Source organism: Labeo rohita, chromosome 5 (assembly GCF_022985175.1).
Source record: "Labeo rohita strain BAU-BD-2019 chromosome 5, IGBB_LRoh.1.0, whole genome shotgun sequence".
NCBI lineage: Eukaryota > Metazoa > Chordata > Actinopteri > Cypriniformes > Cyprinidae > Labeo > Labeo rohita.
This window is the reverse complement of record NC_066873.1, coordinates 46,451,571-46,465,439: the sequence shown is the minus strand read 5'-3', so window position 1 is coordinate 46,465,439 and position 13,869 is coordinate 46,451,571. Positions and strand designations below refer to the sequence as shown.

The following is a 13,869-nucleotide window of genomic DNA, read 5'->3' as shown; positions in this document are numbered from 1 at the left end:
GGCTCACCTTCGCTGGGAATGACTGGAACGCTCCCACACACACTAGAAACCTTTCTGTGATCGGCCTTGGCTTGTTTGGGACCTAATTATATCTGAAGGGTTTCGTGAAATTACAGAGAAGACAAGCCTGCACAATCACTTTTAGTCTTCCCTACGAAAAAAAAAAAAAAAAAAAAAAAAAAAAAGATTTCTTCCTCAGTGTTTTTGTCTTGTTTTCCAGACTTTCCATGACTTTATGGTGACTTTATGCTTAAAACAAGAAAAAAAATAGAGTAAGAAAGATTCTAAGTCTTGTTTTCCCTTTAAATGAAATTGATTTTTCTGGCACTAAGTATAAACACACTGCATTCGGATACATTTTTTATAAAATAAGACATTTTATCATGTCATTTGATTAGTAATATGCATTGCTAAGAACTTTATTTTAACAACAATATTGCAAACACAATATATATGTGAATAAACAGAGTTTTACTTGGCTGTTAGCTTAATCATCTCACACAACACAGATTTTCTGAAAAAAAAAAAAAAGAAATATTTGATATGGCCCTGTTATTGTAAAAATTGCAATCAATTATGAATTGGTCATGAAATTTCACTTTCTTAGTGGGGTGGTGCAGATTTTATAGGTCTCTAAAAATTACAATTTTGTTAAACTTATAATAAATTGCTGTTAAAGTTTTTGTTTCATTATTTCAATTAATTAGCTTTTTGACCATACTAAAACAGATTCCAGAAGAAAAAAAAAAAGAAAAATGTAAACAGAAAAAAAAACCTGATTTTGGAAGAATAATACAGATTGTATTGATTAATATATATATATATATATAGTTGTTATTTATTTATTTAATTTTTTTAATTATTTCAATTAATTAGTTTTTTTAACATTTAGCATCAGATTTCAGAAGAAAAAAAAAGAAAAAGAAAAATGTAAACAGAAAAAAAAACCTGATTTTGGAAGAATAATACAGATTGTATTGGATTAATATATATATATATATATTGTTGTTATTTATTTTTATTTTTTTTAAATTATTTCAATTAATTAGTTTTTTTAACATTTAGCATCAGATTTCAGAAGAAAAAAAAAAGAAAAGAAAAATGTAAACCTAAAAATAATAATTTGGGAAGAATAAAACAGATTTCATAGGGTTCAAATTTGTTTTTGTTTTGTTTTTTCATTAAATTTTTTGTTCATTATTTCAATTAATTAGCTTTTTGATTGTTCTAAAACAGATTCCAGAGGGAAAAAAAACCTTTAAACAACTTTAAAGGTGATTTTCTCAATATTTCAATTTTTTTGCACCCTCGGATTATATTTTCAAATAGTCGTATTTTGGCCAAATATTGTCCTGTTCTAACAAACCATACATCAATACAAAGCTTATTTATTCAGTTTTCAGATGATGTATGAATCTTACCCTTATGAAGGGTTTTGTGGTCCAGGGTCACATTTTATCATTTTTTCATGTCATTTTGCTTCTTCAGTAGATGTTTTAATTTAAGAATCTTTATACATTTTGTACTGGAACACAAGGCAAAAATACTGTTTTCTGTAAAATGAATCATACAGTAATGGTAGTCTGCTCAAGGTTGTATTTTCAATCTTTAGACAGCTCCTAATACAAGACATTTGCATTAAGAGCACATATTGATGTATTGTGTTGCATAGATATTCTTAACTTGGTCTTAAATGTACCTGCTGAGTCATTTTGCATCTCATGCAAACATTAAATCAAGATATACTTACAGAAGCATAATGACGTGTTTTAATCATAAACTCTCTTCATTCTAATACATTTCTCAGAAAACAAGTTATTTTGCTTCTCCAGTATCTTTACTGGAGAACTGATTTAAGATATTTAAGAATCTTTAGACATTTGCACTGGAATATGACTAAAATACAATTTTTTGATTTTACCAAGTTTAAGAGGCGTTTCACTGTGTTTCTGTGGTAAAGTCACTGTGAAAGTGATTTAGTGCTTTATTAAACACACACTGATGGTGTTAAAGATGAGTGTTGTGATGTGTGTGCGATCTCAGAACAAAAAAGGTACAAAAATTGTCAGTACCTCGTCAAAAGCAGTGTTGCCAAGTCTGCGGTTTTCCCGTGGAATTGGGCTACTTCCGTAGTATTGGCGCGGGTCGTTTTTTCATGTCTGCAGGTTGAAGCGACCCCAATAACATAATATTTAGCCCCTAGAATGCTTATTTTACCAGAGGAACCCTGCCAAAAAACATGTATTTTACCCCCCGGAATGCCATTGGGCTAGTTTTGAGTAGCAATTGGTCGGGTTTTGTTGAGAAAACCTGGCAACCCTGGTCAAAAGGTACACATTTGTACCTTGCTTATTCCTAAAGGGTGCATTTTAATGATGTTTTATTAACAAGGTTCGGGAGGAGCGCGTCAGATACCTAGCCTAATTATCGCAAGAGGAGCTCACTCAAGTTAATCAATGCTACAATTTAAATACAGCTGAACTTGCCTCTATCCATTTGATGGTTTATCAGCATCTCACCACCACCCCATCTCCTCACTCCTCACACGAGTTCTCACTACACCTAGGGGGGTTCTCTGGGTTCGGGCCATTCCCGAGCTTGGAGCCCTTCCCCGGACAGCACGCCAAATATGCATTACTATACTCCGGCTAATTATATGTAAGCGTGAACTCGTGAAGTACCTTAAAGGCACATATTACATTAACCAAAATTATAAATGCAACACTTTTGTTTTTGCCCCCATTTTTCATGAGCTCAACTCAAAGATCTAAGACTTTTTCTATGTACACAAAAGGCATGTTTCTCTTAAATATTGATTACAAATCTGTCTAAATCTGTGTTAGTGAGCACTTCTCCTTTGCTGAGATAATCCATCCACCTCACAGGTGTGGCATATCAAGATGCTGATTAGACAGCATGATTATTGCACAGGTGTGTCTTAGGCTGGACATAATAAAAGGCCACTCTAAAATTTGCAGTTTCATCACACAGCACAATGCCACAGATGTCGCAAGTTTTGAGGGAGTGTGCAATTGGCATTCTGACTGCAGGAATGTCCACCAGAGCTGTTGCCCGTGAAGTGAATGTTCATTTCTCTACCATAAGAGAAATAAGTCTCCAAAGGCATTTCAGAGGATTTGGCAGTACATCCAACTGGCCTCACAACCACAGACCACGTGTAACCACACCAGCCCAGGACCTCCACATCCAGCATCTTCACCTCCGAGATCGTCTGAGACCAGCCACCCAGACAGCTGCTGCAACAGTCGGTTTGCATAACCGAAGAATTTCTGCACAAACTGTCAGAAACCGTCTCAGGGAAGCTCATCTACATGCTCGTCGTCCTCATCTGGGTCTCAACCTGACTGCAGTTCGTCGTTGTAACCGACTCAAGTGGGCAAATGCTCACATTCGATGATGTCTGGCACTTTGGAGAGGTGTTCTCTTCACGGATGAATCCCGGTTTTCACTGTACAGGGCAGATGACAGACAGTGTGTATGGCGTCGTGTGGGTGAGCGGTTTGCTGATGTCAACGTCGTGGATCGAGTGGCCCATGGTGGCGGTGGGGTTATGGTATGGGCAGGCGTATGTTATGGAAGATGAACACAGGTGCATTTTATTAATGGCATTTTGAATGCACAGAGATACCGTGACGAGATCCTGAGGCCCATTGTTGTGCCATTCATCCACGACCATCACCTCATGTTGCAGCATGATAATGCACGGCCCCATGCTGCAAGGATCTGTACACAATTCCTGGAAGCTGAAAACATGTCACCCATGTTTGGGATGCTCTGGATCGGCGTATACGACAGCGTGTTCCAGTTCCTGCCAATATCCAGCAACTTCACACAGCCATTGAAGAGGAGTGGACCAACATTCCACAGGCCACAATCAACAACCTGATCAACTCTATGCGAAGGAGATGTGTTGCACTGCGTGAGGCAAATGGTGGTCACACCAGATACTGACTGGATTTCAGAACCCCCGCCCCCCCATACAGTAAAACTGCACATTTCAGAGTGGCCTTTTATTGTGTCCAGCCTAAGGCACACCTGTGCAATAATCATGCTGTCTAATCAGCATCTTGATATGCCACACCTGTGAGGTGGATGGATTATCTTAGCAAAGGAGAAGTGCTCACTAACACAGATTTAGACAGATTTGTGAACAATATTTGAGAGAAATAGGCCTTTTGTATACATAGAAAAAGTCTTAGCTCTTTGAGTTCAGCCCATGAAAAATGGGGGCAAAAACAAAAGTGTTGCGTTTATAATTTTGTTCAGTGTAGAAGCTAAAGTGTACATATTAGAACATTGGGACATATTGTTACGTACCTTTTGAAAAGACAGTATCAGTATCAGCTTTAAAAGCACACTTTTCTGAGTGTGTGTGTGTGTGTGTGTCTGACCTCAGTGTTTCTCTCTGGTCTCAGGTCGTCATGGAGACAGCGGTTACTGGCCTTCTGACAATAACCCCATTGACATGAGCAGCATGAACGGTGAGACGCGTGAGTGTGATTATATGAGCTGTTACTGTAAACACATGTACAATCAACACATCTGACAAAACAGAAACAGTGCTTGTCATAGAAATGCTGCTGAATGACAAAGTGCTGAACACAAGTCATATTCAGTGCTTAATTACAACATGAAATCAAGCTCAACTTTGACTTCACCTTATTGTGCTAATTCATGTTTCTTCATCTTAATGTGAGTGATTCATCAGTGGCAGTATTCTGAGGAAATAATGATGTTTGTCTTTATAATCTTTTATCAGAAACTTCCTCCACCTGACAAATGACTTTCCTGTGTATTTATAATCCAGACTGAGCTCTGAATCCTCTGCTCATTTCATGTGCTGTTTCACTCAGAAATACACTACCGCTCAGAAAGATTTACAGTTATTTTCTGAAAGAATAAAATACTGTTATTCTTCACGGACACATTAAATTGATTAAACGTAACAGTAAAAACATTTATAATGTTCCAAAATATTTCTAGTTCAAATAAATGCTGTTCTTTTGAACTTTCTATTTATTTGTGAATCCTGTAAAATAAAATATATGACAGTTTCTACAAAAATATTGTGCAGCACAACTGTTTTCAACATTGCTAATAATCATAAATGTTTGTTGAGCAGCAAATCAGCATATTAGAATGATTTCTGAAGGATCATGTGACACTGAAGACTGGAGTAATGATGCTGAAAATTCAGCTGCGCATCACAGAAATAAATTACAGTTTAACAGATATTCACATAGAAAACAGCTATTTTAGATTGGAATAATATTTCAGATTTTTTACAGTATCTTTAATCAAATAAATGCAGCTCTGGTGAACAGACAAAACATTAAAAAATCATAAGCTGCTTTTCCACTATCGGGCCGAGCGGTTCTTAGAACAGTCAGGTAAGGTTCCAGTTGTGTTTCCACCTGAGCCTGGTACGGCACGGCACGATTACAAACCGTTCTCGGGCTGGAATTCTCGGTACGGTTAGACAACCATGCCAAACCGTGCTAATAGAATTGTGTGTGCTAAGCGAAAGCAAGTAAACAGCTGTTACGCTGCGTTCATAGCTCATGCATTAATACTGTCAATAAATGTGGAATTTTTTTTTAGAAAGGTTTTACCTTCTGTGTCCGTCTCCGTTGGCATGCACATCCCCTCAGCATTTGTTGGTAACGTTATACCTGTCGTCGCCTTCTGTTTATTTCATTTTTTGTGTTGTTTATAGTTGTGTTTATAGTCCCAAAAACAGAAATATCTGATCATTGTCCATATCTCTGTTTATATTACAATTGCGTTACCAAGGCAACGACTGACGCATTTGTGTTTACATTTCAAAGAGTTCCGTTATATCAGCACCACAGTGGAAAATGAAACCGTATCCGTGCTGACTGACCCGGATCGGCACGGAATGGAACGGTTAAGCAAAGAGAGCAGTTCGGCCCGATAGTGGAAAAGCGGCTATACTTACCCCACAATTTTGATAATGTAAACATAAAATGTATAAATATATAAACAGACATGTATTTAAAATATTTAACTAAGAAATGTGTTTATAAAGACAGTAATATAAACACTGCAGAAATCTTGTCTATCTATCTATTTTAAGAAAAAACTAACAAAATGTTTAAATTTTTTCCAAAAAACAAGACTTAAGATCTTAAAGAAGTCCACTTCCAAAACAAAGATTCACAGATAATGTAGTCACCCCCTTGTCATCCAAGTTGTTCTTGTCTTTCTTTCTTCAATTGTAAGGAAATTATGTTTTTTGAGGAAAACATTTCAGCATTTTTCTCCATATAATGGACTGATATGGTGCCCCGAACTTCCAAAATGCACTTTAAATGTTTGGTTATTTTCATTAAAACAACATTAAAAACAGTACAATTTATATACTCTTTAAAGTCAAACGTTCGTCTTGTCTTTCTCTGCCTGAACTCTGTGTATTCTGGCTCAAGACAGTTAGGGTTTGTCGAAAAACTCCAATCGTATTTTCTCCCTCAACTTCAAAAATCATTTCAGAATCATCCTACATCACTGCAGAAGAACAGACACAGTGTTTACAAAGTGAACATGCAAAGAAGATCAAACACCCTTAACAAAAAAGGTAAAACAGTGATATAGGACGATTTTGAAGTTGAGGGAGAACATGAGATGGGAGTTTTTCCACATACACTAACTGACATGAACCTGAACAAAAACAGTCCAGACAGAGTGAGACAAGACGAGCGTTTGACATTAAAAAGTATATAAATTGTCTTATTTTTATGAAAATAACCAATCGTTTGGCGAGATAAGACCCTTCTTCCTCAGCTGGGATCATTTACAACCGCATTTGTGATCATTTGTACATTTTGGAAGTTCAGAATCAGGGCACCATATCAGTCCATTATATGGAGAAAAATCCTGAAATGTTTTCCTCAAAAAATATAATTTCTTTATGACTGAAGAAAGAAAGACATGAACATCTTGGATGACAAGGGGGTGACTACATTATCTGTCAATTGCTGTTCTGGAATTGGACTTCTCCTGTAAATGTGTTTTGATCCAAGAATGTTTAGACATTTATAATGGAAAACAAGAGTAAGAAAATCATTTTTTTTGCAGTGCAAAGTACAAATATTAAACATGAGGGCATGTGTATGTGTGTGTGACCAAGGCAGTGTAGAATATTAATTTATGTATGCAGTAAAGCATAAAATAAACAGTGAAATAATTACCCTTTTAACAGTCATAATCACAGAAAACTCATATTAATTCCTCGTTTGAGTTCTAAAGCTCAGTCGCCCGTGGACTGATTACAGTTGCTAAGCAGCAGATTAGAGATCATCTATAAATCATTTCATATGTGTAGAGGTCAGCACTTATCATCCGCTGGTGTTTTAAAGAGACAGTTCACCCAAAAATCAAAATTCTGTCTGTACGAGTTTCTTTCACAAAAGATATTTTGAAGAATATAGAAACTCAAGCAGGTTTGGAATGATGTCAGAAGTCTAATTTGTGGGTGAACTGTTGCTTTGAGTGACTGAACATGATGTGGGTGAAGCATTTTTCTGAAGTGCAGATAAACACAAGGGACCAAACACACACTCACACACACACACACACTCAGTCGTAATGTTGAGATGCACATTATCAGTTGAGTGTTGTTGATTTCAGAGCCTCCCATCGGTCAGATGCGGCCGCCGCACGGCAGCGTGACGCCGCAGAAGAACAGCAATCTGCTGGTCATCATCGTTGTTTCCGTGGGAGCCGTTACCGTGGTAGTGGTGGTGATCGTCGCCCTGATTTGCACCCGCCGCTCCTCCGCACAGCAGAGGAAGTGAGTTCAACTGAGTGTGTTTGCATAATATAATATAATACAACATAATCTAATATAATACAGTGTAATGTAATATAGTGTAATATAATGTAATCTAGTGTAGTATTGGTGTATGCCACATTTGTAAGTCACTTTAGATGTTGTGAAAGTGTCTGCTAATTAAATTTAAATGAATATATAGTGTAACGTGTCTGAAGGCTATAGATTCATCAGTTTTAACAGGCGTCAGTGACGCACACTGAACACGTGTGACATCATCAACGTTTGTAATGATGACGTTAAAGAGCTGAAGTGTGTTCTAGATAAGTGTGTGAGACTGTGTGTGTGTGAAGGTGAGATGCCACAAGTTCAGACCTCATTAGCACCTGCCAAACACACACACAGACACACACACACACACACACAGACACTTCACTACAGTTCAGACTATGAGCAGCAGCCCTGCAGACAAACAACATCATTATGTTTCCAAAATAAGAGCTGTGATATTCTTACTCTGTGTGTGTGTGTGTGTGTGTGTGTGTGTGTGTGTGTGTGTGCACCTGGTATTCATCACGTTATGGGGACCAAATGTCCCCACAAGGATAGTAATACCAGTAAATTTTGACCTTGTGGGGACATTTGTGAGGTCCCCATGAGGAAACAGGCTTATAAATCATGCAGAATGAGTTTTTTTGAGAAAGTAAAAGTGTGCACAGTCTCCTGTGAGGGCTAGGTTTAGGTGTAGGGCGATAGAAAATAGGGTTTGTACAGTATAAAAACCATTACGCCTATGGAGTGTCCCCATAAAACATGTAAACCCAGCGTGTGTGTGTGTGTGTGTGAGAGAGAGAGAGAGAGAGAGAGAGAATATAATATAATATAATCTGTCATATGGGTCATTTTTTTTTTAAATTGAGATTTATACATCATCTGAAAGCTGAATGTTATGTTATGTTATGTTATGTTATATGTTATGTTATGTTGGCTGAGATACAACTATTTGAAAATCTGAAATCTGAGGGTGCAAAAAAATCTAAATACTGAGAAAATCGCCTTTAAAGTTGTTTAAATGAAGTACTTAGCAATGCATATTACTAATCAAAAATTAAGTTTTGATATATTTACAGTAGGAAACTCACAAAATATCTTCATGGAACATGATCTTTATTTAATATCCTAATGATTTTTGGCATAAAAGAAAAATCAAAAATTTTGACCCATGCAATGTATTATGCTATTTAAGACATTAAAAGGTTTTGTAGTCCAGGGTCACTTATAATAATACAATATAATAAACCTTATCGTTTCTGTGTTCCTGTAGGAAACGTGCGACACACAGCGCCGGGAAGCGGAAGGGCAGCCAGAAAGACCTCCGACCTCCTGACCTCTGGATCCACCATGAGGAGATGGAGCTGAAGAACATGGAGAAGCCCTCGAGCTCCGCCCCCTCCGGCCGCGAGTCGCCCATCCAGAGCTGCCAGGAGATGGCGCCGGTCAGCCACAGCCAATCGGAGAGCCAGATGGGCAGCAAGAGCAGCCACTCAGGTGAGGCCGTGGGCTCCGGAGGCATCCATCGATTCATTCCACCATGTGTGTGTGTGTGTCAGCGGCTGAAGGTCATGTCGTTCTCTTGTTCAGGTGCCGACGGGGACGAGGCCTCCAGCAGCATTTCCACGTTGGAGCGATCGTTAGCCGCCCGCAGGGCCACGCGCACCAAGATGATGATTCCCATGGACTCTCAGCCCAGCAACACACGTGAGCTACTGCTTCACACATTTAACACCCGTTTACAACAAAAAACATAACTGTAGCTGTAAATGTAACTATGATTACATACAGAGTGAAAACGATAAGAACCATAACTATAACAGATATAAATAATAATACATTTTATTTGTAATGCAGCTTTCTTAAACTCAAAGCGCTACGACATGTACAAACAAAATAACAAATCAACCAAAACCACATCATGCTAAAACAGAATACCAGTAATAAATCATAAATTAAAAGTTTTACTAAAAAGATGCTTCTTAAGAAGTTTCTTAAAGCAATCCAGGGAAGCAGCATTCCTAATAAACGCTGGAAATGCGTTCCATAACTTAGGCGCGTTACATATAACTACAATTACAATTACTTAGATAACGATAACTAAATTCATAACTATAATGGAAACTATAGGTATAAATATAATACAACTAGAGTGATAATAACTAGAACCATAACTATAGGTAAAAATGTAACTATAACTACACTGAGAGTGATAATGATAACTAGAACTAAAACTAGAACAAGAACTAGAACAATAACAATACCTGTGACTATAAAGATAACTAAAACAATAACGAAAAACTATAACATCAGTGATAATGGTAACAACAACTATAACTAAATCAATAGCAATAACAGTATTATTAACTACAGCAATAACTATAACCACTATAGCAATAGATATAACTACAGTTGCAACAATAGTGACTAGAACCATGACTATAACCATAACGTTTAATGATAATGATAACTGTAACAATAACTGCAATGATAATGATAACTATAACTAATATCATAACTTTAACAACTGTAAGAACTAAACAATAGCATTACCTAATATAAAATGAATGATGATTAGTTTAACTGTAAGTATAACTTTAACAAAAACTATAGCAATAACTAATGATTACTGTAAAAGTAACTATAACAATTATGATAACTATAACAATAATGTAAACGGTAACCATAACTTTAGCCATAACAATAACTGTAATCAAAACATTATCATCATAATAATGATAGCTATAACAGTAACAAAAACATTACTAACATAAACTCTCTGAACGATCTAACAGTAGCTTTAACTGTAAACACAACTTTAGCAAAATGCTAACTACAATGATAACAGTAACGATAACTATAATGACAACTATAACACTGACTATATCAATAACTATAGGAGTAAAAATCAGTTTTTTATTCTAAGCATTTTACAGTTTTGTCATCTGTGGCTTTAAATAATAAAGTCAGATTCTGATTGGCTGTCAAAGTTGTTGTTATTTAGGGGTTCAAGTGTATAGCGCTAAAACATTATTGTAATTGTTAGAATGGTCACTGATGAGTGATTTTGCAGACCTACTGTAAGTCGTAGAGACTTGAAACATGGAGGGATGGTAGCACTCACACCACCTACAACGTGACCGAGGCTCAGTGATTGAAAGTACAAAATTGCTCATGACTCTTTAACTGTCAGCTGGCTAGTCCTAGGGGGGGTAAGACGTATTCGTATCGTATGATAGACCCTTTGGGAAGCTATAACAGGGTCCTTTAGAAAAGGGGCCTGTTCAAATATACCCAAAAGCCTATAAAGCCTAAACAAAAACTCAAAGCTTCACAAAACCTGCTGAGCACATGCGACAGGTGATTCTAAACAAACATGCAAAGCTTTCAGGGAGATCAGACCACAGCTGGCGCTGCAACAGTCATAAATGGTATAAAAACATCATATTTCTATGGTAAATCACCTGGATTTGACTTAATGCTTTTTAAATAATTGATTTAGGTCGTTATAGTCTTACTAAATAATATGTGATGTCTTTTTCCTTATGTGCTTAAATACCTAAAGCACTCGAACCCTGGTAATCGCCGCTTGCAGCTATATTTTTGATTTTCGTTAAAAATGTTCTGTTGGTGATTCCAGTGATGTTGCTCTTCTGTGTGGTACAGTAGGTAGGTACAGTATGGGTGTGATGCGGACTCTGCTGTTCTCTTAGAGTTAGAGTGATGTTGAAACATTGTGTTTATGGTTCTGGTTGTTGCTGTGAAAGAATCTTTAGTGTTTTTGTCCTGAGCTGCAGTCACCATAGTGACAGACCGAGCTCCTCCATTATGATCAGAACAACACACACACATGCTGAGCTCATTCATGACTCTGAGCAAAGAGACAGATCTCCACAATAACCCCTGAAATCACAGCCACAAGATTCTTTTCTCAGGCTGACTTTGCAGAAGTCACAGTGTGATTCACATATGGAGAAATCAGGCAGAAATGGGATTTCAGGCAGTTATTCGCTGGTGTGTGTGTGTGACCCTGCTTTCCTAATCCAATTTACCCAATTCAGCCCAAACCAGCAGATGGACCAGAGAATCCCTGAAGGGTGTCAGTCCCTCAGCCCAACTCAGACTGTCTGGATGTGAACGGTGGAGAAGCGAGTGAATGTGAATATGAGTCTTCATAACACCGACTGTCTCTTATTGACGGGTTTGTTCTGTGTGGTTCGGGTGAAGCTCACGCGGTGGCCGTCATGGGCTTTGATTCTCCATGTGACGTGACGTGATCCTCACAGACGTCTCGCTCGACTGCGTCTGATTCCCACCGGGGTTCGAGCCGCGTCAGTCGCGTGAGCGTCTCCTCTCTGACCTCCTGCTGCGATTCTTCACCCCGCCGCATCCTGCCGAAAAGAGACGGGTGTTTATTATGCACCTCCTTCCTGCTCCCAAACCACATGAAAGGAGCTTCATCTCCTCTGGGAAAAGAAAGCACGGATTAATGATTGGGAAAAATGGCAATGGCTGAAAGCAAGTGGAGTTTTGAGAGGAAATAAGAGGGTGGGATACGAAAGTCATAAGTGAAAGCTCAGATTGAAGAAACTAAACGCTGCATAATTAGCAAAGTTACAGTAACGTGAATGTAGATGCTCTTCACACAAACCACGATCTGCTTCTCATTTTATTTGGATCTTTTTTTGGGTCAAAAGATAAGATGATAACTGTAATGATTGCAATAACTGCAACAATAACTATAACGATAACTGTAACAGTAACTATAGCAATTACGATAACTATAACAACACCTATAACAATGATATTAATGATAACCATAACTGCAATGATAATAACTACAGCTATAACTATAATGATAACTACAATAATAACTACAACTAACTTTATAGCAGTTGTGATAACTATAATGACAGCAGTAATGATAAAGGTAATGCGAACCATGAGTATAACTATGACTGGAACTACGATCATTACTATATCCATAAAAATCACTATAGCTATAATTATAATAACAGAAACTATAATCACAATAATAACTAAAACAATAACGATACAGTAATGATAACTGTAGCTTTAAATAAATATAATAATAACTCTGCAATAATTATAGCAATATCTATACCAATAACAACTATAACTATAATAACCATAATTGTAACAGTAGAAAAGCTATACAGCGTTCCCACGGGTCCTTGAAATTCTTGAAAGTTTGTGAATCTGAAAAAAAAGGCCCTGGAAAGTTTTTGAAAATAAACATACATAGATACAGTTCGTGAATTTATTTTGTGCAAGAAGTTTTCTGGAAAAAATCCATATTATTCCCTCTGGTCCACTAATGTGTTGTTTTGCCAACACTTGATTTACGATAGTTACGCACATTTACGTGTTGTGTTAACATTACATGGACCTAAACTCTTTTCAGAAAATCCAACCAAAAGTTAATATCAGATCATTTTAGAATAGAGTATAATATGTACTGAATATTCTTCAGTTTTATGCAAAACAGAAATATGACAAATAAAATATAAAATCTGTATGGAAGCCACTTCCTATATTTCCACCACTGTAAACAGAGACACAAAGTCGCAATTGCGAGAATAGTTTATATCCCGCAATTCTGACTTTATAACTCACAATTGTGCGTTTATATCTCACAGTTCTGAGAAGAAAAGTCAGAATTGTGAGATGTAAACTTGAAATTGCGAGAAAAAAAAAAATCTGAATTGTGAGATAAAAAGTTGCAATTAACTTTGTTATTTTTTATTCAGAAACGGCTTCCATAGATCTGTCATATGACCAAAAACAAATGCAAAAAAAAAAAAAAAAGTTTTTTTGCATAGTATTTGATACATGAAAACTGTAAGAATGTATCTTACAAGTAAAACTATGTAACCTTGCACTCACTTGAGATGTGTCCTCACATAAAGTCCTTGAATTTGAGAATACTGGACCTGCAAAGTCCTTAAAACGTCATTGAATTTAAAGTTAATCAATGTCAAGTCAAG

The 13,869-nt window shown here is 36.9% G+C and overlaps 1 protein-coding gene across 4 annotated transcripts in view; it reads left to right on the top strand.

Moving 5' to 3' along the window:
• The window catches only part of dcc (DCC netrin 1 receptor), a 224,882-nt gene that overhangs the window by 188,468 nt on the left and 22,545 nt on the right, over positions 1–13,869 (top strand). For 2 of the 4 annotated variants that reach the window (XM_051110607.1, XM_051110605.1), the window contains exons 22-25: positions 4,437–4,502; positions 7,669–7,831; positions 9,135–9,358; positions 9,452–9,568. In XM_051110607.1, coding sequence (XP_050966564.1) covers positions 4,437–4,502; positions 7,669–7,831; positions 9,135–9,358; positions 9,452–9,568 — 570 coding nt within the window. Of the gene's footprint in view, positions 1–4,436; positions 4,512–7,668; positions 7,832–9,134; positions 9,359–9,451; positions 9,569–13,869 lie in introns of all 4 variants that reach the window. The other 2 variants (XM_051110606.1, XM_051110604.1) reach the window with 1 other exon arrangement.